The sequence below is a fragment of the Haliaeetus leucocephalus genome, unplaced genomic scaffold, assembly GCF_000737465.1.
Source record: "Haliaeetus leucocephalus isolate CR32 unplaced genomic scaffold, Haliaeetus_leucocephalus-4.0 Scaffold848, whole genome shotgun sequence".
NCBI lineage: Eukaryota > Metazoa > Chordata > Aves > Accipitriformes > Accipitridae > Haliaeetus > Haliaeetus leucocephalus.
In genome coordinates this window covers 13,711,784-13,737,327 of record NW_010973284.1, presented here as the reverse complement: position 1 = coordinate 13,737,327, position 25,544 = coordinate 13,711,784, and the positions used below count along the sequence as shown (strand labels likewise).

The following is a 25,544-nucleotide window of genomic DNA, read 5'->3' as shown; positions in this document are numbered from 1 at the left end:
TTGGTAGTGGGGGGGGGTTACAGGGGTGGCTTCTGTAAGAAGCTGCTGGAAGCTTCCCCTGTGTTCGAGAGAGAGCGAGCCCATACCAGCTGGCTCTAAGACAGACTCGCCGCTGGCCAAGGCCGAGACAATCAGCGATAGTGGTAACGCCTCTGGGATAACATTTTTAAGAAGGAAAAAAAAGTTGGGAGAGTGAGAAACAGCCGCCAGAGAGAGGAGTGAGAACATGTAAGAGAAACAAGCCTGCGGACACCAAGGTCAGTGAAGAAGGAGGGGGAGGAGATGCTCCAGGCACCAGAGCAGAGATTCCCCCGCAGCCCGTGGGGAAGACCCTGGTGAGGCAGGCTGTCCCCCTGCACCCCAGGGAGCTCCACGGTGGAGCAGATATCCACCTGCAGCCCGTGGAGGACCCCACACCGGAGCAGGTGGGTTCCCAAAGAAGGCTGTGACCCCGTGGGAAGCCCGCGCTGGAGCAGGCTCCTGGCAGGACCTGCGGATCTGTGGAGGGAGGAGCCCACGGAGCAGGTTTTCTGGCAGGACTTGTGACCCTGTGGGGGACCCACGCTGGAGCAGTGTGCTCCTGAAGGACTGTACACTGTGGAAAGGACCCATGCTGGTGCAGTTCGTGAAGAACTGCAGCCCGTGGGAAAGACCCACGTTGGAGAAGTTCGTGGAGGACTGTCTCCTGTGGGAAGGACCCCATGCTGGAGCAGGGGAAGAGTGTGAGGAGCCCTCCCCTTGAGGAGGATGAAGCGGCAGAAAATAACGTGTGATGAACTGCCTGTAAACCCCACTCCCCGTCCCCCTGTGCCACTGGGGGGGTTGGCAGAGAATCCGGGAGTGAAGTTGTGCCCGGGAAGAAGGGAGGGGTGGAGGGAAGGTGTTCTGAGATTTGGGTTTATTTCTCATTACCTTACTCTGGTTGATTTGTAATAAATTGAGCTAATTTTCCCTAAGCTGAGTCTGTTTTGCCCGTGATGGCAATTAGTGAATGATCTCTCCTGTCCTTATCTCGACCCGCAAGCTTTTTTGTTATATTTTTCTCTCCCCTGTCCAGCTGAGGATGGGGGAGTGATAGAACGGCTTTGGTGGGCACCTTGGCGCCCAGCCAGGGTCAACCCATCACACAAGGACACTGCTTCAGTTTACCCGTCAATATGGCTGTAAGGTAGTACATTAGAAGTTCACAGGTTTTAATGAATAGAATACCTAGACAGCTGAGAAGTAAGGAAATATTAACTCCATTTTTTAAGTAGAGAACTAAGTGCCTGAGGTAGATTCAATGAAAGACTTAAGGTTATAAAGGAAACATACTGCTAGCTGAGAACTGAATGTTAAGAGTTTCCATAGTTCAAGTCCAGTGCTGTTTCTGCAACCATCCATCCAAGGACTCAGTAAAAAAGGCAGATGATCAACAGTACAAAGGTCAAACAAATTAGATACAACTGGAAAAAATGCCTGATTTTTTTTAGTTTAAAAGATAAACATTTCTTTAAAAATATATCTTTGTAAACTAATTCCCATATATTCATGGAGACAGCTGAAGGCTCAGTGTAACAGCCTTTGAAAGAGCAACCACCTTGATTTAAATAAGGTCCTAGACATGAGTCAATCTCATTGCAGTGTACCACAGGGCCTACTGAGGCACTTCCCTTGATCAGAATTACAGAAGTACGTAAGATGCGGCACAGCCTGTGTTTATGTAGGGACAAGAAAGAGAAGAAACATAACAAATCAAGTGAGCACAAAGAAACATGAAGAGACAACACTGGCTGGCAGGAGAAACAACAGAATGATCACCTTTTTGTGCTATCTGGCACACTAAGAGATATTAATGAAAAATAAAAGGGAAAAAGTTGGAAACATTTTTAAAAAATTTTATATAACAATGAAAGCCGAACAGAACATTAGACATGTCTTGAAGTACAGGACTGCAGGAGTAAAGAAACCTACTATGAATTATGGAAAATCTTTAGAGCTTCTCAAAAGCTGCAAAAATATTTCTAGAAAAGAAAATAACTAGGCAAATTAAGCATAAAGCTATACAGTTGTTAATCGTTGTTGAATCATTTTTATCCAAGCATAAAAGGATATAATACCAAAATGTCTGTAAATTTAGTAACTTGCATTTTAAATTTGAAGGCAGGGAGCAGATTTTTAGAACTTTGATTTTTAATATTACTGTAACAATGTCTATACTTAAGAAGTAAACATTACAAACTTTTCCCATATTCTTTCCAAATTGCTCAGTCTCTAGTAGCCAGCAAATTCTGCATCTACTCCACACAAAAGACAGGTTCTGCAAAGACAAACAACTGCGTTTGCGAAAATACACCGAGCCTTCACCCACCTTGCCAGACACAATCTTCTCATAAATTTGAATGGGCTGATCTGCAAAGAACGGGGGATATCCAGCTGCCATTTCATAGATTAACACTCCTAATGCCCACCAATCCACTGCCTTGTTGTAACCCTGAATAAAATGAGAAATACCACTGTTAGTACCATTTCTAACACAGTTTAAGATTTTAAATATATACCTATGGAATACGAACAAAACAAATGCATTATTGCTTGTTTAATACAGAACTTTCAACCCAGTTCAAACCAAACTGAAGCTCACAGATTCCAACAGCAATATACTTAAAATCTAATACAGTGATAACAGTGAAACAGTGATGCAAGTGAAACATTTTGCACACATTCCTGTGCTGAGTTTCAGTGATGCCTTTACGCTGAAGTGACATAAATGGGCACAATTTATTTATTTATTTATTTAAAATAAAAATAATCTTGTTACAGAACGACTGAAACTTCTTTCAAAACTTAGGGAAATTTCATTAAAGATAACAATACTTCCTGTATTGTACACCGTCATCTTTTTGCTTAATTATCCATGTTTTAGAACATTCATTTTCATGTTTAGTAAACTAGCTACAAGAGCTTAAAAGTTTAGTTAATTAGGTGTTAGAGTCATTTGTGATCTGATCTTTAAAGCCTGAACATAAAATCATTAGTAAATCCTTTTTATTATTAAAAAAAACCCCAAACCACCAACCCCATCAATTTTATATGTGTTCTCTGACATCTTTTACAAAGCTCAGGGCTAAGACTCAGTCTTTCCTGAAAAATCTACTATGGAGAATTTGTAGAAGATGCATTGCAATTTCTTCTGCTGCTTTAGCTACATAAGGGCAAAAAAAGCTGCAAATAATGAACATTTTCTCCCCAGATAAAAGTATTTCTCATTTACCTTTGAAGACCTGCAAAGGGTATTTAATTAAACCACATATTAAATGCATATTTTAATATTATGCATTATGATTGTTTATATCACAAGCAGTTCCATAAACTATAAGGATATTCTTCCTTTGCAAAACATGAAGGGCTACAGTTGAATAGCTATATGATAAATAATATTTCTTCTGTGTTCAAACACTTAGTGCAAGTACTAGGCACAAACCGATCAACAGTAAGCTTAGACTACATGTACTTCATGGGTAAAACCACTGGTTTGTCATGTTTGATTTCATGTAAAGTGCCTTAAACCTGAAACACTCTGCGACTAGTTATTTAATGACTACTGATTCATCCAATATGTGGTTCTTGTTACCTCTGGAGCTCCCATTCTAGTCTCTTAACAATTCAGAATGTAATCACTCAGATCTGCTGTTCTGATAAGGATGCTAGTTAAATAACCTAATTACAGATTCTTTAAATCCCTTTTTCCCCTCACAAGTTACATGGCAAGCATATGCAGAAAGTTCTGTATAGTTATGTGAAAATCCCTGCTCTGGAGTAAGTTTTAGTATACTAAAAATATACTTACAATGCAATAACTGCATTTTATGTAAGTTGTAAAGAGTTTGGCTAGCCAAGATTGAATTTTGGAAGTATAAGCAATTGTTTATCCCTCAGTTTAATAATTACGTGATAAGTTTTAACTGCATCAAATGCATGGCTGAATAACAAGACAGCGTACCTTGCTGAGAATTATTTCAGGTGCCAGGTATTCTGGAGTCCCACATAACGTCCAAGTTCTTCCTTTTACTCTTTTTGCAAAGCCAAAGTCTGTGACCTGTCATCAGAAGAAATAAATTGACTGTAAGTGCATTTCTACAAAGAAATTTAAAATTAAGTACTTTTGAAATATTTTGGAAAGCTATTTTATACAGAGGAAAAATTTGTTTCTCAAATCACATAGTCAGATGTACCTTTGGTAGCCCGTCCTTCTGATACTTCTAATTCAGATAGATAGAAGGTTTCTCATAATAAAGTTAATAAATAACACAAAATATGTATTATCCCCTGACATTAGCTTCTATTTATGATTTAAAAAGTCATGGCTTACTAATCTTCCACGTGTACTGCAACTACATTAATCATTTTTCTTAACTTTTCACATCAGACTGTTTATACTGCTAAAACCTTAAAGAACGTGAATATGAACAAGATATTTATCTTTTTCTTTAGTTAACAAATAAATGAATCACAAAAACTGTCAAGATATCCACCAGTCTTGTAAATTTAGAATTTTATTGCATAAGTGTATAAGGGTTATATGTAAAATTAGTGTGGGAATAAAACAACATAAGAGGTCTTCCAGTAACTTCTGGTTCTGAATATCTTTGAAAGCATCACCAGAGTCAAGCTTGTTTATTTGAGGATTAGGGGGAAAACGTAGCAGTAACTGTATTCACAAACGGCAAGCTCTTGGCTGTTATAAATTCTTCATTCCACTTGTCATGTTTTCTGCAGTAAGTTTTCAGAACTCTGTATGCGATATCATCCTTTCTGTGATTTTTCCTGGACCGTATTGTGGAATACATATGGAAGCCAGGGAGTTACATGTGAAAGTCTGGGATCCGTTTCAAGCTATGAAGCCTATGTTTGTTTGGGGATCTATTTCTTTTGTTTCCCCCTCCTCAGTATAATTTTCAATCCATTCCCCGAGAAAACATGCTGTACCATGATGATAATCACTGCTAACTATACAATAACCTGTGATGATGTTTCTGATACACCAGTGTCACAAGTAAACAAGCCAGACTCCAAACTATCAAGGCAGCTTTTGCTTCACAGCTGGAACTGAACGGAGAGGGTGATGTGCTGACCAGACAGACCTGCTTCAGTCAGCAAAGAATCATTTCTGTGTTCGTGAATGCACATCAGTCTACGCAAGAAGACTATGCTGCAGACATGGGACAAATGGTAACGGCTTTAAAATTAAAAAAGAAAATGAATGGAGTTTCTAAACAAAATTTAGTTGGAGCTGCAGTATCAACATATGAACACAACCCCCCCGCCCCGTTCAGAAGCAGAAGCGAACCAACCACACATGAGAAGAGCGACTGCTGGACCCTTTATCATTTGCAGTTTGCCCACCATCACAAAAACATACTGCTGCATACAGAGTCTCGCCAGTCTGGAGTAAGCCGTTCATAGCTTTACATTAATCGTGCTCCCCAACCACATTAATAGAACTTGTGTTTCTCTTCTCCCTACAGTGTTATTTTACTCTCCATGCAAAATTATTTTACAGTTATAAACAACATAAGATATGAATCCTTTCCACTTCTCTCAAACATTTTTGTGATGTATTTTCCTTTTAGATTCTGCTATGGCAAAAGGTGGCGCGATGAGGAAAGAAGAGCTTCTATAGTTTAGGGACTGCAAAGCATTGCAGAGCGATAGTTGCTGTATACCACCTTCCCATTTGCCATTTCGATCAAAACCGTAAGAGCTAAAAGGAAGATGAGGAGGTGCCGTGAGAGGCTGTTGTAAAACCAGTTGTCATTTGCAGCACTGCAATTCTGATCTGATGTCAACTCAGCTCTTACTCCGGATGTGCTGAGAAGGTTAAGACTCTCCAAGGGTGGGATTCATCTGACTGAAATTAAGTACTATAGTGTTGATGTTGACTTCTAAGCTGGTTATCCTAAACTACTTATATAAACAATGCAGAGAACCAGACATTTTAGGGCCCCTTTTGTCTTGTTCTAAGGCAGATGTATAAAATCGGTCAGATGAACAGAGCCATATAATCACCTACTTCTCACCACAGACCCCAAGGGAAACCTTGACAACTTGCTCAACTGCAGACAGCTCCATTGTGCATACTTAATTTTAGTCAGAGGAAGTACAATCCAATGGTTTTAACCGTTACTATGCAGTAGGGCATTTTAACACTCCCTTAATACATGCTGACATGCCAACCAGCTTCAGACCATTTATTCTAAACACATTTACTAGAATTACCTAACCCTACACTATAAGACAAGACTCCACTCCCTAAATATATGAAGAATATCATACCTGGATGTATCCTTGCTGATCAATTAAAAGATTTTCAGGCTTTAGATCTCTGTAGATGAGGTCTAATGAATGGAGGTACTCAAATGTTAGCACTATCTGAGCTGCATAAAACCGTGCATGTGGTTCACTGTGAAGAATTAAAAGAATATTAAGTACCCCAATGCTATGCTAAGATACTGAAACAACCATGTAACTGCCAGGGACAGACAAATTAAGTATCTTTTAACTGGTTCTTTTACTATGTAACAAGGTAAAAAAAAAAAGCAAACAGCAAACATTTTAGAATTAATACACTCATTCCCTAAATTTAATTTAAGTCTTGCAGCTAAAATACACATGCAAATCAAGGTGAATGTACCCCAAAATACAGAGCTTAGACATTAAATTTTACTTTTAGAAACTATAATCAATTTTGGTGACAATATGCATAGGAATTCCAAGATTCTATTGTGCATAGATCATGAATGCCTGCATTAACTGAAAAATAAGAAATAATTACAAGTTTTTCACTGCCTGACTAGTTTAAGTTCACTGAAAGAGGGGTAAATTAAATGCACTTACACCTTCAGAGTTTTTTCTTCAGTACTAACAAATTTTATAAAAAATTAGCAACATAAGCCTTTTTAAAGGAATAATGTCATTAATACTCTTACCTGAACCTTCCGATTCTTCTTAGATGTGAAAACATTTCACCACCAGGAACATACTCCATTACCATGTATAAATTAGAATTGTCCTAAGGAAGCAAGTAAACACACACAAATACATATTAGGTATGCTATAGTCTCTATAATTCTTACGTATGGTATATTTTATTAAAGAATGAAAATGAAAAACTGTAGCCATCCAACGACCTTAAATATAAAACAACACCGGTAGAAATTTTCAAAGAAGCGCAGACACGTGACAAATGGAGCACCATATATCTCAAGAAATCTCTTTTAAAGTAAATTTGAATAAAGATAATTAATGAGTTTGACACAGAATGGTGCGTAAGTGACCTGAAGGAAGAGAGAATAAGATGCCTACTGCAAGACAAGACCTTGCACTCTTAAAAGTTCAGAATTGACAGCCTGAGGCATTCTCGTCTCCCATAGCCCTAGCCCCAAACCTCAAAACCGTAAAGATTAAGGTAGAACATGTTTGTTCATTTTCAATGGTATTAAAAAAGAAAAGAAAAAAAAAGAGAAATATATAGAGGACACATATCACACTATAAATACGGAAAATACTCAATTTCTTTACAGACTGACTAACACATACTGTCATGATATTATAAGCTAACCTCCAAGTTCTTTCCTTCATGATTAAGGTTGTCATTAAGACCTGCCTCAGGTATAAATCTCAAGCAAAAAATCTGCAGAACAGTTACAAATTTACCATTCCATATCTTGGTACAAAAATACATCCTTTGGTTTCTCTCAAAACCAGAATGAAGCCTAAAAGCTCTGTACAAAAGCCAGTTTCCCTTCAAAACAAGGGAAATCTCTAAGAGTTGAATTTAATTTCATTTTTATTTATTTATTTGGAGATATCCTTTCAGTCATCACCTGGTGAACTGGGGTGCATGCAAGTGGGCACACAAGTGCAGGAACTCCTGCTGAAGACCTGGCAACAGCGCCAAGTGAAGCATCTTTGAAAACAAAAATACTTAAACTATTGTACTGTAAAAATTAAATGTTTTGGTATCTAAAGTTTGAGCACGCACTTCCCTGAAACCAGAACAACAACTTTCAAGATAATGATTACCTTAAAAGAATACTCCAGTTTTACAAGGAAAGGAAAGTTCACCGCTTGTAATATTCTCTTCTCATTCAGCGTGTGTTCTATTTGCTTCAGTTTGACGACCTAGGAGAGAAAAAAAACGATCTTTGGTTTAAGTATGACATTTTATAGTTGTTGATAAATTTTTCAGTGTAAAACAATTAGTTGAATGCAAGCTTGTAACTTCACAGATAATGAAAAACCTTATGGATTACAAGCACAACAACAGTGCCAAGAAAGGATTAAAAAGTCTAATGACGTTTTAAAGAGTAATACTCATGCAATATGGCTTGCAGATAACTCTAGAAGTAGTGTTTCTTACTACATGCCAAGTATTGGAATCAGTAAGGAAAACATCTCTTTACATTTTCTTAAGAATTGCTTGCATTTGTAATGGAGATACTTCTGCAGCAAGACGACAGTTCAATAAAATCCATTTGATCTTTGGACCCTTTGCTAAGAAAGGCAGGAAATAGTGTCAGACACATTTAATTATGAATTTTGTTATGTGTGAACAGGAGTAAACTGACTTATTTTATATAGCTCACACATTAGTGAGGAGAAGACTAAGGAAACCGCAAATTCAAAATTTCCATTCTTACAAACAATAGTTACTTCTGTCAGACCCTTCAATGGGTTTTGCTCTTCTGCTTAGCAAACTGCTTAGCAAAAGTATTAAAAAAATCAAGTGCCACCTTCCTGGAATCCATTATAACGGTAAGCTGCTAACAAGGCAGCAAGCAGCAGATTTCTGATTATTGCTTTCTCAGTAATTAACAATTGATTTCCTTGTGTTAAACCCGAACATTGCATAATCACTTCCTTCCATTTTACTTAATCCCTAATGCACAATTTATCTATATCTCATTTTGAGAATGGCATGATTTCCAAGTAAAGTTACTATTTTTTTTTCCCCCCATAGGAAACAAGGAGAAAATGTACAAGAGTGACCAAAACAAGTCTGTTCTTACATGTTTGGAAATCAAACCTAACTGTTACAAATAACAGCTAAGCAAGATATTCCAACCCTGACTGAAACTGCGTTTAAATTTAACTTTTAGATGGAAAAGGTAGCACCTCTGAAAAAAACACTACTGTTTTGAAATAGATGCCACAGAAAAGAAATAGTGAGTTGAAAGTAATAAATCTCTTTTGAATCACAGATCTTTAGGGACCAAATAAAAATTTTGCTCGAATTAGCTTATTTGTGGGAAGTGTCCCCTTCATCCCTAAAAAGCTCTTGGCCATTAAAACAAGCAAGCTAAGGTTTTAGTTTGATACTGTGAAGCGTTCATCTTCAATGCTAGACAAGACTTCACCACCCTTCCTGCACCTTCTGCTGGTTAGATGCTGGAGGGTGATGGCAACAATACTGCAGATGAAGCTGCTGTTTAACACATTATATCAAACTGGAGCCTCTGGTAACACAGCTTTGCTCACATTTAAGCTCAGGCTCAGGGCATTCTGACGACAGCTTCCTGTAGATCAAATGGTATCTGGTAATGGCAGATTCCCCAACAGCTTGTTTGTGTCTGAGCTTTTGTTAACAATTTCTTTTTTCCAAAAACAATTACGAAATGAAACTAGCCAAGCAATGGTATGTCACAGCCTTTCTAAATCAAGGCAGACAAATAAAAGAATAAAAACCCTACACACGAGACTACTGGCTACATCAACGTCTATTACATTTAATTTTTTTCCATATCCTGATGAACCAAGCATAAGATTGGATAACAAAGGGACACACAATATGCCTTCTCTTGTTTCAGCTAAAATGTAAATGAAAAATTATAGGCAGCCTGCACATTGTCTGATTTCAGGCATCTGTATGTTTTCTATAATATATGAAGTGATATGAATGTGTTCTCCCTAAACCATCTCCTATTTTTCGATCAATTAATAGAAGTTACTAATATAACACTTATATATTTCTAATAGAATACATAAATATATAATTATATATGCTAACTAAGTTGAGTTGAAAAAGCACGTATTTCATAAAGGAACACTTCAAGACTTCTGGTTATAGACAAAACAATCTAATTTACTAATAGAAGACTGATGCCTCAACACAAACATCTTTAATCCTGTGAATCTTTTACTGCAACTCTACTGCAATTGTTTAAAATGTGAATTTTTGCTTTACCAGATAATTTTATAGCTATAGCTTTCCAATTTATTTTAGACTGAGAGGTAGCAATGGGTTTAATTAACTTTTTTTTTTTTTTTAAATCCTCAGACTATTTTTATGGCAGCTGTCTGAAGAAAGATGTAATTTCCTAGATTGCTCCAGTGACAAGGACTCGGCCATTCATGAAAAACGGTTCAAAGAAAAAGCAGTTGAAAATCTGAAATTTGACAAAGAGCTCTCTGTGCAGCACTCGGATGCTCATCACACCTCACGTTACAGCAACACTCCCCGCAGGATGCCACCAGCCACACTGAGGTAACAATGAGGTAAATTTCCACACAGGTGGAAATGGCTTGGGCTGTCTTTCAGTTGTACCGTATTGGAATGTCTTTTTAATTTAATTGTTTGGGTGTTTAAATAAAAGTTATAAACCATTGTTATAGGGGAATGCTGAAGTTGCAAAAAATTGAGCTTTTCCAAGCAAAAAACCAATGCCAGAATTGACACTAAAAGGTAAGTTTACTTTAGTTTCTTCTTGTCTGACCATTATAAAGCAGTCTTTAATTAAATGACACATTATTCGAGGTCCAGGACCCCAAATCACATGTAAAGAATACTGGAACTGCAACTCAGGGAAAACAGTTTGATTATGTCACTGCCACAGTTCCATTATATAAAATTACTCAGGAATGTAATAATGGTTAAGTGCAAGAGTCCACATTGAGGCAATGCTGACTTTCATTTTGTCAGTTGCTGATATTAAGTTCTCTTTGCCAGATTAATATTTTCTTAATATAATTTGTTATAAAGCAGCAAAGTTATGTACAGTGCCTTACAAATTAAGAAGAGCTCTGATGTTGACAACCTTAGAATCTACTAGTCTAAATAATGTACTTCTGAAAAACTTGTCAAAACCATTGAAAACTAATTGTATTAATAAAATCCTTTAAAATACTTCTTAGGTTTCTGGAAATCTATTTTATTTAAAATCTAAACTTCATCAAATGACACCACTTAATCTAAGAGTAATAAGCTGTTAAAAAAATCAGGCTGGAGTGACAATACAGATTCAGACTACAGCACTTAAGTTTTCAACACAAAAAATGTCTATTGTGTGACAGCCCTTCTGAGAGGGAGACTACTGTTCTACCCATGCAGCTACTATATATGCAACAGGATTATTACATAATTATGCATACAAAAAGTAATACCTCATGGGATCAAGAATGGAAAATAAATAATTTGTGCAAACAATTTGTTAAATTATGGTTCACTAATGAAAATTTTGAGAACTTCTGATGCAAAGAGTCTTCCAAAATTTTGAGCTACCCTGCAGAAGTGTATTTATTTATTTATTTTAACTAGAGCCCTACGTTTTCCTTTTGCCAAAGAATATATAGGCCACCTTACAAAAGCTAAGCAAAGAATTTAACTGATGACATTTTATTAATGCCTTGGACATGACATAGAGCCTCTTTAGCCTGCCATTAATGTTACTGGCCATTGTAAGAATTCTACATGATCCCAACAACTGAATCTGCTGGCTAAAAAAGAAAGTCAAGCATTTGAAGTATCAGCAGTATCCAAGTGCCATAAGAAAAAGCACAGTAAGTGCAACAGTTTAGCCACAGTTACCAGATCTTTGTCTACGTCAAACTCTTCTGTACCACAAAGACCACTAAAAATTACACCAACCTTCTGTTTATCCAGTATCTTCATAGCATAATACTGTTCTGTGGATTTATGTTTCACCATCATAACTCTCCCAAATGATCCTGTTCCAAGTGTTTTTTGCCTCTCAAAATCATCTAGGCCAGCAGTATTCTACATGTACAAGGATATAATGACATTATTTACAATCTAATAGCCAAAGACAATTTTAACTGTATGAATTGAATTCATTTATGAAAGAAAAATGAGTAAAATTACACTTATCAAAGAAAACTATAGCCAACTATACTGTTATAATTTCATGCCTGTCAAATATTAATAAGAGATTTTACATTGCACTCATTAAAACAGAAGAAGACTTAACTGAATTGTATCAACACTTCTATAATTTGTCCATACAGATGACACTTGCTTAGTAAGAAACATTTAGCGGTGAACAGATCATGAATTTAACATGCAGATAAATAACCCCCTCATGCTTCACAAACAAGAATACTCAAACATGCAAAAAACCCCAAGCTCTGGAGACAGTTCTACATCAGAATTGTCTGGAGACCATATCACTGAATAAATTATCTCAGATATTCATTATCATAGCATTTAAAATGCTGCTTTAAAAACAACAATGACCCTTCCCGAAACCCCCAAGTTTAACTTCTAAAAGATTTCTAACAAGCTTCTCAGCCTGCCCCCAAGCTCTGTGCAGTCAACTTAATACCCTTAATTCCCACTAACACCATGGGGGAAATTATTAACAGGGTAAATTACAGATGTGTCAGTGCTTATTGTTATAAAATGCCAGCTAAAACATGCCAATAGATTTTGAGTCTTGTCGTGTTGATGGTGAACATCATTCTCAGTAAGAGAAAGCTGTTGTTCACTATGAGCATTTCATCAGCTCAAATCTGGAGAAGACCCGAGAGTCTGCTGACGAATTTCAATGACAAAACTGACATTAAAAATGGAAACTCCTTTAAAAATTGTATTAAACTTATTTCTGTTTTCTGCACTGCTCATTACAGACTGACTGATAACACACTGAAAACATTATTAAAAAAAGTGCAATAGAGAAAATTATTGAATGCTTAAATGACTGATACCTGAGGGGGGCTTTCCCATTTTCTTAAAAAGTCTTCTTTGGCTTTGGCTAGGAACTCTTTCACTGAAAACACACAAAAAAGTACATTTTAATTAGTGTAATTCATCATGGATGTGATGGAGATGCTTTGTTAATAACATATGTAAATTTCATTATCAACTTCATTCTTCAACTCATAATATGCTTTTTTCATCATGTATGAAAGCAAGCACCAATGCCTCTAGAACTTCTACAATATCTCCAGGAGATCTCTAAGCCTTCTGGAGTAACTATATCATTCTACACAAATTACTTTACACCAGCTCTAATAACTCACAATAGTGTATACGCAAGCAGGCTTTAAGGTGATGTAAGATGTTCTTAATTTGACTGGGAAAAAACCACAAACACCTGACTTTTATAAATAGCCATTCCACAAAGACAGACTTTTTATCTATTTTTGTTAAATAAAAGTTACATTTTCTTTCAGCTGATTGAGCATAATGTCAATCTCATTGCTTTTTCCCCTCATCACCTTTATTTAAAGGCTGTTTGCAAGCTCAAGTACCAACTGGACAGCATTACTGCAAGCAAAGACAAAGCACAGGGCTGCAACACCACCGCACATTAGGCATGCCCACAGTCAGAGAATATGTATTTTTAGAATTGATTTTCCACTGAAATTGAAGGCATGTATAATAGCAAAATTCTGGATGACTGTTCAAAATGTGCACCGACATATTTTGTTCAGATCATCTTTCAGCTGTTCTGGTTTTTTGAGTATCAATTATCAGCCAGATCAATGCAGATTACTTAATGCACAGTCATAAACGGGAGGTGTTTTCAGACATTGCTGTGGTTCTGAAAGAGTCACAGAATCAAGAAGAAAATATCATACTGTTTTTGTGTTCTCTGAATCATTTCACATAACACAATATTAATAACAGTGGATTTTCTGTACTGTGATTTTCTGCCACAAGCAGTTTCTAAAAATACTCAGCAATGTGCCAAGATTATTCTGGTCAGTATCTAGAAAAACAAGTTTTAGCAACTGTATTTTACTTTCTGACGGTCATAAAAAATTAGGTTTATAAGAGGTTGTAAACAATCATCTAATGAATCACAACTTTTTTGTACTTTACTTTTCAGAGAATACTAGTGTCTACACAGAGAACTTTAAAAAAATTCTCTTTTATTACCGGTACAGTTACAGCAGCAGTAAAAACAGTGGCAGCCCTGGAGAAGGCTGGTTGTGAATTTTTTTGTCCCTGTCCCCCCCCGCCCCACCCCACTCTCAAGTGTGCTATGGGACTTAACTATCACAAAATACTCAAGTGAGGTTTATGGCTCCCACCGTCAGTGGCTCTGATGGAGCAGCAAATGTAATGGAAATTTCAGAAAAATTGTCAAAAGTTCTGGCAGACCTCAAGGTTAGAAAAGTGTTTAAAGCATGATATCCACTCAGCAGTTTTAAGAGAAACAAGCAATATTAGAGAGAAGGAACATATTTATTACCCTAAACTTATGGTTGAGTAAGAAAAACATAGTTTATATCAAAGGAACTACTTTAAATTGGTATTAAAACTCACTGAGAGTTAAAAATATTTTAGTGGGTAATCAGTAAAAATGTTTGACATATTTATCCTGTCTGGGGAAAATATTTCCATTGTTTTTGAATTATGGGGGTTACTCATGTAATGACTTTTAATGATCCTAATTTGAGAAAAGGACAGGATTTCCTGTGGCATGAAATAATTTCTCAACACAAAAAAGGGAAGCTAACAATGTCCAAATTCATGCCTGATGATCCTTCTTCCATTAGGAGAACAGAGATGACTTGATAAAGTGATGACCACCGACGAAGTTTTTAAAACATCAATTTATGTCAAAGTAGCATGAATATTATTTTCTCTTAATGACAAGAAAAAAACCTAAGATGATCATTAAGATTACCAAAAAGCTAAGCCTTCAAACTTAAGTGGCTGCAGCTTAGAAATGAATGTTAACTCTAACACTATATAGCACAACCAAAACATGAAATAATTGGTCTCTTTTTTTTCATGTTATTACAGTACATTATGTCTTAAATATCCCTCATGCTATCTCCATTGTTCATATAAATAAATATTTTAAGTTTCCACATATTTTGCACTGAAATATAATTATTCAGTATTTATAAAAATACACAATGACATTTACATGTAGTCATCTTTCTCTCTGTCCTACTTATGGAATAAAGAAAGCTGTTGATGAAAAAAATGTGATCCAGCTGGAAATATTCAGATTGTGGAAGCATAAGAAAAATCTCGCAGTTCTAGAATATAAGCAAGCCACAAGCTTTCTTCTACCTTACTCTACTTTAATTTCGCTCTCTTCTTGGAAAGCAGCACTGAACACGTATTTTCAAAATAAAGCTACCTAGTGACACTCACTTATCTTAAAATTGCTATCTTTTAAAAACGATTTCATATTCTGTGGTGTGTTTTTTTTAGAATTACATTTTCTTCCTAATGAGAAAGTGGGTCAAATTGTGCCTGGTTCTCATTTTCAGAGGTCACCTGGTCTCCTACACCACAACACAATTCAGCAGGTGATTTCAAAGAGAATTTAGGCAACTTAAGTCACTTCTGAAAATAGGACTTAGAATTTGAAACAGGATAGGTACTTTTGAAAATTATATCTCAATCACAAAACATTAGCTCTTGCTACAGGAGAACACATTTCATTTCTACTTTTGTAGCACAGAATCAAAATTTACGCCAACTGGATAGTAGTGGCCATTGGTATTATTGTGATGATACAAACAAATAGGTTTATTAGATGATTACTTAGCTGTTTTCCTCAAGTGCACATTTTTAGCCACCTTACACTGTGACGATGTGACTCTTGTTTGCTTTTCTAGTCTTTAAACTGTTCCTAGCATCTATGACTTTGGGCACTAATGAAGGAATGAGCATACCAAAAGTCTCTATAGGTTCCCCATGGGTTTGCAGGAACATTCACCCACACAGATGAGATGATGAAGAGAGGAAAGAAAGAGAAGAAAAAAAAAGTTTTATGCATTTCCACAACAAACACATAGAAAACACAAATACATTCCACCCTTTCCCCTCCCCACTCAAGAACAGACCCTGTAATAAACCAGCCCTTTCCCACACAGACAGAATGACTCATGCTAAGTCACAGAATGTTTGAGAAAAGAAAAGAGAAAAAAAAAAAACCCCAAAGGCAGCTAAATTCAGTATGAAAAAAAGATGATGCATCACAGAAATAAGCACAGCTTATAAAACTTCAGGAGATCAAGTTGGCATCTTTAATAATTAATCTATTCCAAGACACACACATCCAAGGAACTGTTGCTAACAAAAGTGTATCTATCTTCATCGTAGCATGCTGGATCACAATAAAACCTGTAATCTGGTGATCTTCCCACTACTTAGCACTTTGTTCCAAAAGACAGCATGTGTGAATTGCATGGCATGTGGTGGATAGCACAGAAATGGCAAGCAGTCTCCAAAAAAAATTCACAATCAAATTTCAGTCCCGTTACCCAACAACAGCAACAGAACCCCTTGAAAAGTCTAAACTTGCTGTATGCAAACTGGAATGTATACAGGAATCCTGTACGGTCACCATACAAGCATGATTTAGTTTTGTAAGACTGTCAAAAAACACTGAAGAGCAAGGATCACCCATATAGCTGAGTGAAGATGAGGATGCAAGGAGGGTATGCAAAGGCCAGCAAACAGACCCTATTCAGTCTAGTTTCATTGGTACAGCAGAAGTTGGAGTGAAGGAGGCTGAAACTAAAAGAGGAAAAGCTGTTGCTCAAGAAAGGAAGGTGCTAGAAGGAGAGAGCAAAGCATGACTAACAGCACTGGCACAGTGAGGGCCACAGCAGTGGGTCAAAACAACTGGATGCATTAGGAAGGAAACCAGCTGGAACGGGAGAAGATGCACAGTGGTCCAGGGATTAGGTAGGCACAAACACACAGCGCAAACCTAGCTCTTTGAGACCAACAAGAGCAATCGTTGGCAGGAGAAGCAAGTTTTATGCAATGCAGACACCCAAAGCATATAGTAGCAAATCTGGGGAGATTCAGAAAAAGGTAGTAAGAAATGGGGTAATGGCCGAGGAGTCCTGACTGAAAGACTTCAAGCAGTTTTGTAACTTCTGCCTGCTTCAGTTCAAACCCTGGTCAGAAGAAATGCTACAGGTGCGCACATAGCTAGACAAAATATAAGCTATCCCCTCGCATATCAAGGGGAGACTGGGCCTGTGGAGAGCTGTACTCAGAACCAACACAACATGGTGATAAGCAGGAAAGTCTGCCGGAAGAGATTTCTAAGGGAAGTAGAACTCAAGATCCAGAGGTTCCTAGGTAATACTGGCACACAAGGAGGTATTAAAAAAAAAAAAACCAAACCCAAAAACCAAACAAATGAAAAAACCTCTACCACACACAAAACCAAAAAACCCCTGAGCCTGCTCTCAAACAGCAGGAGATTGTTATCTAACAGTATATTCACACAATGCATGGTATTTTTTTTTATTGATTAACTTTTTTATGAAAAGCTAGCAGTCTTATTGAAAAAAATTGTTAATGAAGGGTATGAGTACTGTAAAGAGTACCCTGGCCTAAAACACAGTTTAAGAGCGAATGAATCAGAAGGAAGCCCCTGAAAAAAATTTAATAGGTTAGGACCTCTCAGTTGCAGGGGTGCAATGACAGCAGAGGGAAAAGGGTCACAGATGGAGCAGTCCTGAAGAGTTACCATGAATTACTTTGCCTTTCTCCCACCTCCCACATGCACTGTATTTGTTATTCTCAAGCACATCTCCCACAAAAGCCAGCCAGCAAGCCAGATTTTTTTTTTGGGGGGGGGGAGGGGAAAAAAAAAAAAAAAAAGTATTTGGATAGGATTCATGGCAAGAAAGCAAGAACTAAACTGATTAAGACTAAACATTGGGCACCACTACAAACCCCCATCTGCTGCGCTAAATGCCAATCTCTGCTTGGTATTTAAAATGCCCTTTATCAAAATACAATTCAATTTTTGTTCCAAAACTGTAATATAATCACTTGAAGTCTGGAATTAAATGGGCTATTTAATTATATCTCCAAATTTCATTTAAGGGAAAAATGAATATGTATGAAGAGATTCTGGTAAATATATATGTACATTTCATTTTTATAAAAACAATATTTATAGCCTTAAACATTATCAAGATGTATATAGACGCCCCAGTAATCCTGTGGTTACTGTACCACATTTCAAAAGCAAGTGAGTAGTGTACGATTCAAGTTCTAAGTCCCATTCTTAGACCATTAACCTGTCATCTTAAATTTCTTTAAATTTCTCTTTTGATTAGCAGGAATAGTATCACAAGGCTTACAAGAAGATTTCTCTACCCTGGCAAGTGTTCGAAAATGAACACAACTAAGTGTTAAATATTATTATACACTCAGAGGAGGTAGTGTGAGCACCAGTTAACATTTTAATAGCTGGGAAGCATTTCAAAACACAAACTGAAATGGTATCATTGAAACGGACCATCGACAAGAACAAAATGCTTTGTTTCTCACAATATGAAAACGGTGGGGAAAAAAAGTCCAATGTGATATACGCCTGGTACAGGGCAAGTCTTGTCTTAACACTGCAGTGAGACATACCTACTGGCCCTCTTGTGAAAAACTGACCGGCTATGGTTTTGCTTGTTTCTGCCTTAAGAGTTGCAAAGTCACTAAGGCTAGATTAATAAACTCTGCATCAATTTAATATCTCATTTATGAAGTTTTTTACTTTGAGAGCAAGGTTTTTACTTTACATTTCTGTTTAAAAACTGTCGTGGTTCAACACCAGCTGGCAACTAAGCACCACAGAGCCGCTCACTCACTCTCCCACAGTGGGATGGGGGAGAGAATCGGAAGGGTAAAAGTGAGAAAACTCATGGGCTGAGATAAAGTCAGTTTAATAGGGAAAGCAAAAGCCACGCGTGCAAGCAAAGCAAAACAGGGAATTCATTCACCACTTCCCATGGGCAGGCAGGTGTTCAGCCATCTCCAGGAGAGCAGGGCTCCATCACGCATAACAGTTACTTGGGCAGACAAACGCCATCACTCCAAACGTCCCCCCCTTTCTCCTTCTTCCCCCAGCTGTATATGCTGAGCATGACGTGCTGTGGTCTGGAATACCCCTTTGGTCAGTCGGGGTCGGCTGTCCCAGCTGTGGCCCCTCCCAACTTCTTGTGCAGCCCCAGCCTGCTCACTGGTGGGGCGGTGTGAGAAGCAGAAAAGGCCTTGGCTCTGTGCAAGCACTGCTCAGCAGAAACTAAAACATCCCTGGGTTATCAACGCTGTTTCCAGCACAAATCCAAACCACAGCTCCATACCACCTACTATGAAGAAATTAACTCTATCCCAGCCAAAACCAGCACAAACACCAATTATGATACAACCAGGTGATGCAAAGCAAACTAACGTACCAGCTGCAATGCATAAAAGCCTTCCTTCAGTTAAAAAACCAACCAAACAAAAAACCCCAAACCCCAAACATACAGAGCAGTTCTGAAAGAGCCCATTTGGTGGGATACGCAACCTGAAACTTCTTAGAAAATGAATGGTCATGTGAGAATTATTAACTGCATACAAGTCTGCGATTAAAATGGAAGCGCTAATAATTTAACTGCACACTGTAAACACTTCTATGGAATACAGGGAAGGACTGGTAAGAAGTGGAGAAGAGAAGGGCATGGAAAAACCATGGAGAAAAAGGGAGAAGAACAGGATGAACAGGAAATTAAGACTGATTACAGCTGCAGTGCCTAAAGACTAAAAGAAAGCATTAGAATCTGATTTTTGGGGGAGCACATTCAGGAATTAATTTACGATGTGCAGCAATGGTAAAATACAAATTGTTCTTATCCCTTACAACTCACAATTTGGAACACAGACAAAATCTTGTTTTAATCCTGTCCATGATTTTGAAGTCTTGAGCTAGACAGTATTTTGTCAGTTTTATAAAAGCAAATTTGCAACAGTTAAGAGCTCTGTAAAGAGCCCAGCTTTTCTTCTTAATTATTTTTTTATTTTTTTTATTATTTTAGTTTTCAGTGCTACAGGCTATAATTTTAAGCTGTAAATTAAAGCTGAAGTCTTACTTAATGTTCACCTCTTTACTTGGCTGGCTAGACAGCAACAGCCTGCACAAGAGATGTGACAGATTTAGACAAACCAAAACCGGAGGCAGGTTTTCAGCTATCAGAGATAATACCTGTCTTTGTTGAATTGTGAGCTGTAGATACCCTGGTGCACACAACTGCCACAGTCAGACTGACTTCCTTCTATTTTTATTACAGATAATAAAATCAATTTTATTTACAAATCCAATTTTCAGTCTTTCCCCCTTACTGTTTTTATGAAATCATAAAATACTGGTCCAAATAGAGGTGGCGAACCCTGCTAATGCCAACAGTACAACATAACAGAGACCACTCTGGGGAGACAGGACCAAACCCAACTGAGTCACTTAAAATATGCATCCCTGAAATTTTGTTTAAAAACTCCCAAACGCATAATGTAAATCAGTAAATTTATTCAGTCATGAACACAATCAAGTCTTGTACTAGCTCTGCTCAGCAGAGTCGTACATGCATATACGTCCTGATTCAATCATTTTCCACCAAAACCAAGATCAGATAAAAACTCTGCTGTCTTAATCTAAAAGAGAATCCAGACCCAATGCTCATCAAACTTTATAAACAAATATACTTCATTAAAAAAGTGACTCCTCCCTCAAGACACACACAGATAAATGCCAAAAACCCCAAAACAAACAACCAAAACCTATGAACCAAGCTGGGATTTATTATTCAACTCCTTAATTATTGACTGTATGCAAGACTTCCTCAGTGCAGACAAGCAGAATAGATTCATCTGAACACCCAAACAAGGGACATAACTTAAAGTCTCCTGCAGATTCCTGGTGGGCGAAAGCCATTCCATCCCTTCAGGTACTTTGGTCCTTCAGGGTGGCACCTCTCTTGCCCAAACTTTCCTTTCAAATTAAAGCATTACTAGCAACCTTTTGCTGATTGGTAAGAGTTGATTTTTTGTTCCAGTTCTCTAAACCAATCAGTTAGAACTGGCATCCAGTTAGTTCTGGAATATGTTAAAACTAAGCTCTGGCCTAAGGAAAGGAGTCTCTCTCATACCTTCTTCCTGCCCTTGAAGAGTTCATTGAAGGGAATTATTCTAGACTACCAGAGATGACACATTCGTAAATCTGCTTCCTTTCTTGCAACAATCCACATGCTTTGAGGCTTAAAAGTCCAAGAAATAGCAGTTTGGTTTGTTAGGCTGCAGTTCAGTGTTCAGTATGGGCTGGTATAAATACCGCCCCCCCGCCCCAGTCCTGTCCTTCTACAGTCCCTCATCCCTGCCTCTCTATCATGACCTTCCTTGAAAGAGCAAGAGCATCCTTGTGGCTGAGTGCCAAGTCAGGTCAGGGAATTAGGCCAGATTAAAAGTAATGGACAGAAGGCAGGGGAGGACAAGGGAAGCTAATTCTAATCCACAGCAGCTCCCAGTTCTTTTCATCACATGAATGCTTCTCCTGGGGTGAGGAAAGGGAGAAGTGGGGTGGCAATGGGCAAATATGTGGGGCAGTAGAACTGCTCATTTTCTGAAGGAGTGCCAGTTTGTGCTAGTGTAATGTGACCATGAAAGTATGGCATCGGACTACTGAAAAGACTTCTGAGAAATAATTCTAATTTTAAGTTATTAATTTTCAGTTAATGTATTAGGTAAGTTAATTCTATTAACTTAAAATTTTAAATTAATAAATTATACCTTCAATAGAATTACTTTCAAATGCAGTACTTAACACTCCTTACGTATAAAATTAGTTAATACAAAAAAGGTTATGTGAAGAAATCTTAACATGTAAAATCCTCAATTATCATACATCCATGTGCTTTGTGAGCAATTAGGAATTAAGCTTCATCTGTGCAGTACCACCCTCTGTGGTTACAGCTGAACTTTGTCCAGCAAGTAATCTAAAATGTTGCAACTACCACAGGACATATAGTGTAAAAGACCGCCTTCCTGTGTGAAATGTAACAGTATTACTTTACAAAGAAAATTGAAAACTGTGCAAAAATTGTGAAAATTCAAACACCTCTTGTTTCTGCACTGCATGTATTTCCATGGTTACCATGGAGGCAGGGGGTGGGGGGGAGAAGAATACATTTTAAGAATGAGTTCCAAGAACAAAATTTTCTAGGGCACTACTATAAAATATCTTGTATCAAATTCTTCAGTAGTTTTTCACAAATTCTAATAGTTAAAAACAAATATACAAGATAATCAAATTTTCCTCTTACAGTCAAAACCACATACCAAGCAAAATGTTTACGGCACCTGCTGCAGTTTTCCTCTAGTTAAGCCTCTGCACTGTTAAAATACTGCCTAACTGGCTAGCACCAACTTTTCATATTACTGCCCCACCTTCCCTCTTTGTAAAAGTTCAGTGACTAAAAAGGATAATATATTACTGGGCAGCTATCACTGAGAGTCTGTTTTATGGTTGGATTCTTAGAAACAGTAAGCATAAAAAACTACAAATCAGGTAGTTGATCTGACCTGCTTATTGACTGACCAATAAATAGCCTGCAAGCAGGCAGTGCCTCTCATAATACTAGATACACTCATGCACAAATACCCTTTTCTTTAGAAGTAACCCGTTTTACGAAACTCATTTCTTCCTTATACTCCAAATGAAACAAATGCAGGGGTTGTTCAGTGCATTTTACAAGTTACTTGAAAAGAGCAACTCTTGTGTTGCTTTTTCTTTTTTCAACTATTTCATACAAGGCATCAAAATAATAGTAGATATGCCAATCTTAGTTTAACTGCACTCATGTCTAAGTCCACTTCCCACAAAGCTACTTTGTCCCAGCCCTTGCATTAACAGAACTACACAAATTCTCATATACATGTGCTGGGATCAGTAAGACATATCTTCACAGCTGTCAGGGTAAATCAGCAAAATAGCTCTTCATCTCTTTGCAAGATTTGAGCTTCTCACACATTGCTATACTGACATATCTCCCACAGAACACACTTTCAATATTTACAGGAAAGGGTTGCCTGCAGTAACTAGCCAAGCAGGAGAAGTTCATTTATAACCTTAAATAGCAGAGAGACTGACTTCCTGAATAAGGAAGTCTTATGTAAATAAACACATTTCACAATTCAACACATCCAGTGAACAACAAGTTTTTGTTTGCCTCAGGATTAGGGCAGGCAAAAAGTAGGTAAGAGTGTTTACTATCCATTCTGATAAAGAATGGTTAAAGTCAGTGCTTATTTCAATTACAGGCAGGCATAAAACGTGCACAGAATTGAGTTGCAAATCCTGTAAAAAATATAAATGAAAAAAATTAAACCACATGAATTCTTAATGGGCTGGTGTCTGTCAGCAACTAGAATGAATAAAGGAAAACACCAAAACATTATTCAAGTTACAAAACTGCCTGTAAGAACCTCAATAATTAAAGCTGGGAAACTCCTGTTGCGATCTTTGGCTTGCAACAGCAGTACCAGCAGCAACTCTTAGAGGAACCGGCAACAAATAATTATGTAAACAATTTGAGATGTAAAGTAAAAACCAAGGAAAGAAGAAAATCTTTTTTGTAACAAAATATACCTAAGAAATGTAACAGGGACTAGAGTAAGTCACAGTTCAAGAGATGCAAGATTACAACATACCAAATACCCTTTCCTTTGGAAGAAACCTCAATTTTATTAAACTCATTTTTTGCTTAGACTCCAAACCAAGCAAAGCACGCTAAGGGACTGTTCACTGTATGGAACACTGCATTTTAAGAACTATGTCAATGCAGCAGCTCTTGTGTTGCCTTTTTAAAAGTATTTTGTACAAGAATCAGAACAAGACATGAACCCAGGTCAACACCTAAGAAATGATCCTAGTCCACTGTCAGAGGCTAACAGATAACATTGGGGAATTTTTGAAAGCAAGAAACCGTTAGTCCCATGAGATGCATATAGGAAGATATATAGTTCTGGCACCTGGAAATTCCATGGCATCCTTCCATTTTCTATAGTCTTTTCAGCAGTGGGAGTAATTAGTTACGACTTGCTGTCCCTTGCTCTTAAAAGATGTTCCCAATGCACATAACTAAGGTATTTGCACTACCTCCCTTCACCCTCACTCCTGAAACATTCCTATTATCTCATGTACACAAAGCTGGACAATAATTCAGCAGAGTCTATCAGCATTGCTCACACTCTTTCCTCATACTGCTCCATTTGTCTCCACACCCATTTGGTAACTACTATCTTACAAGTGTACATGTCTGTATCAGCAATTACCTCTATTTGCAGTATTTGAAAGTACTAGCCGAATCATGTACTTGGTGATACTTGGCAGTATTAAGCCTATTCCTAGTGAAAGAGAAGATCTAGCAGAGTAGCACCTTTCAGAACTGGGAGCTAGGGCTATTAAAGTTACTTGGCCTTCCAGTTTTATCTGTTCAAGTACGTTCCAATGTTTCAAAACAAAAACCCTAAACCAAAGAAATAGAAAAACAGTTTTCCTTTTTCAAGTCTTTCCAGAAAAAAACCCAAACCCAACATATAACTGAAGCTCTCCTGGAAAAAAAAGGAAAAAAAAAAGGCACCAATTGTATTTGCAGCTGAAGAAAATGTATCACTTTTTCATTGAGGTTTCACTTGCATCTTGGCAATCTTTCACAAGGAGAGCATCTGATTTTATCCACTGACAGGGCATAATGTAACGCTGTTGCAGTGAAGACAGCCAGCAAGGTGCACTGAAAAGCAGAAGTGGTTTAAATGGAGAAATGTTTACAGTGAAGACTTAATCTAATCCTCACTTGATGGAGCAGGAGATAGTCACCTTTAACTTGTCAAAATTAGACTTCCCATTTATAGATCTTTTTGACTGCGAACGGGCACTTGGTGAAAGTTGCAGCTATTTATTTCTATTTTTAATGGAATCGGGAGCCTGGATGTCAAGATGAATGAAATCCAGAGATGCAAATTGCAGAATATAGCCCCAGGGAAAAGAAAAGAAAACAACCACCACCACCACTCCCCCACCAAAACCCTGAAACAACCAACAAAACAAAACACCCATAACCTCTTTTTCACCTAGTTTGTAAGAAATCCATTCCCTTAAAATGACTCAACCATAACAGAATCCACCCCCCCCAATAAACCACCCAAGCAGCAAAATTCAAAATCCATAGAGCCGATTTCCACAATCCCTAACTCCTGTGGTAAGTACAACCTAACTGGAAGAGAAACAGAGAAGGCGGTGATGGAAAACCCATCCTGGCAACCGGTGAAAAGCAGAGACCTTCTGACCCAAGGAGAGACCTCTCCACCCGTAGGCGAAGGCGGCCGGCGGCGTGAGGTCGAGGAAGCGCAGGGAGGCTGTAGTTTCACCCTCGCCTCCCAGAGAGGCCGAGCGGGGGTCGGCGTCGGCGGGCCCGACGGAGGCGGTCAGGCTGCCCTCGCCTCCCTGGGGCGCGAGCGCGGG

General features: G+C 37.8%; 1 protein-coding gene across 5 annotated transcripts in view; it reads right to left on the bottom strand.

Moving 5' to 3' along the window:
• The window catches only part of PRKACB (protein kinase, cAMP-dependent, catalytic, beta), a 42,211-nt gene that overhangs the window by 11,485 nt on the left and 5,182 nt on the right, over window positions 1-25,544 (bottom strand). For 3 of the 5 annotated variants that reach the window (XM_010582565.1, XM_010582564.1, XM_010582566.1), the window contains exons 2-8: window positions 12,982-13,043; window positions 11,906-12,034; window positions 8,065-8,163; window positions 6,969-7,051; window positions 6,316-6,442; window positions 3,983-4,078; window positions 2,351-2,473 (exon numbers count right to left, since the gene is read on the bottom strand). In XM_010582565.1, the coding sequence (XP_010580867.1) occupies window positions 2,351-2,473; window positions 3,983-4,078; window positions 6,316-6,442; window positions 6,969-7,051; window positions 8,065-8,163; window positions 11,906-12,034; window positions 12,982-13,043 (719 nt within the window). Of the gene's footprint in view, window positions 1-2,350; window positions 2,474-3,982; window positions 4,079-6,315; window positions 6,443-6,968; window positions 7,052-8,064; window positions 8,164-11,905; window positions 12,035-12,981; window positions 13,044-15,918; window positions 16,626-18,784; window positions 18,825-25,544 lie in introns of those variants that run through there. The other 2 variants (XM_010582568.1, XM_010582567.1) reach the window with 2 other exon arrangements.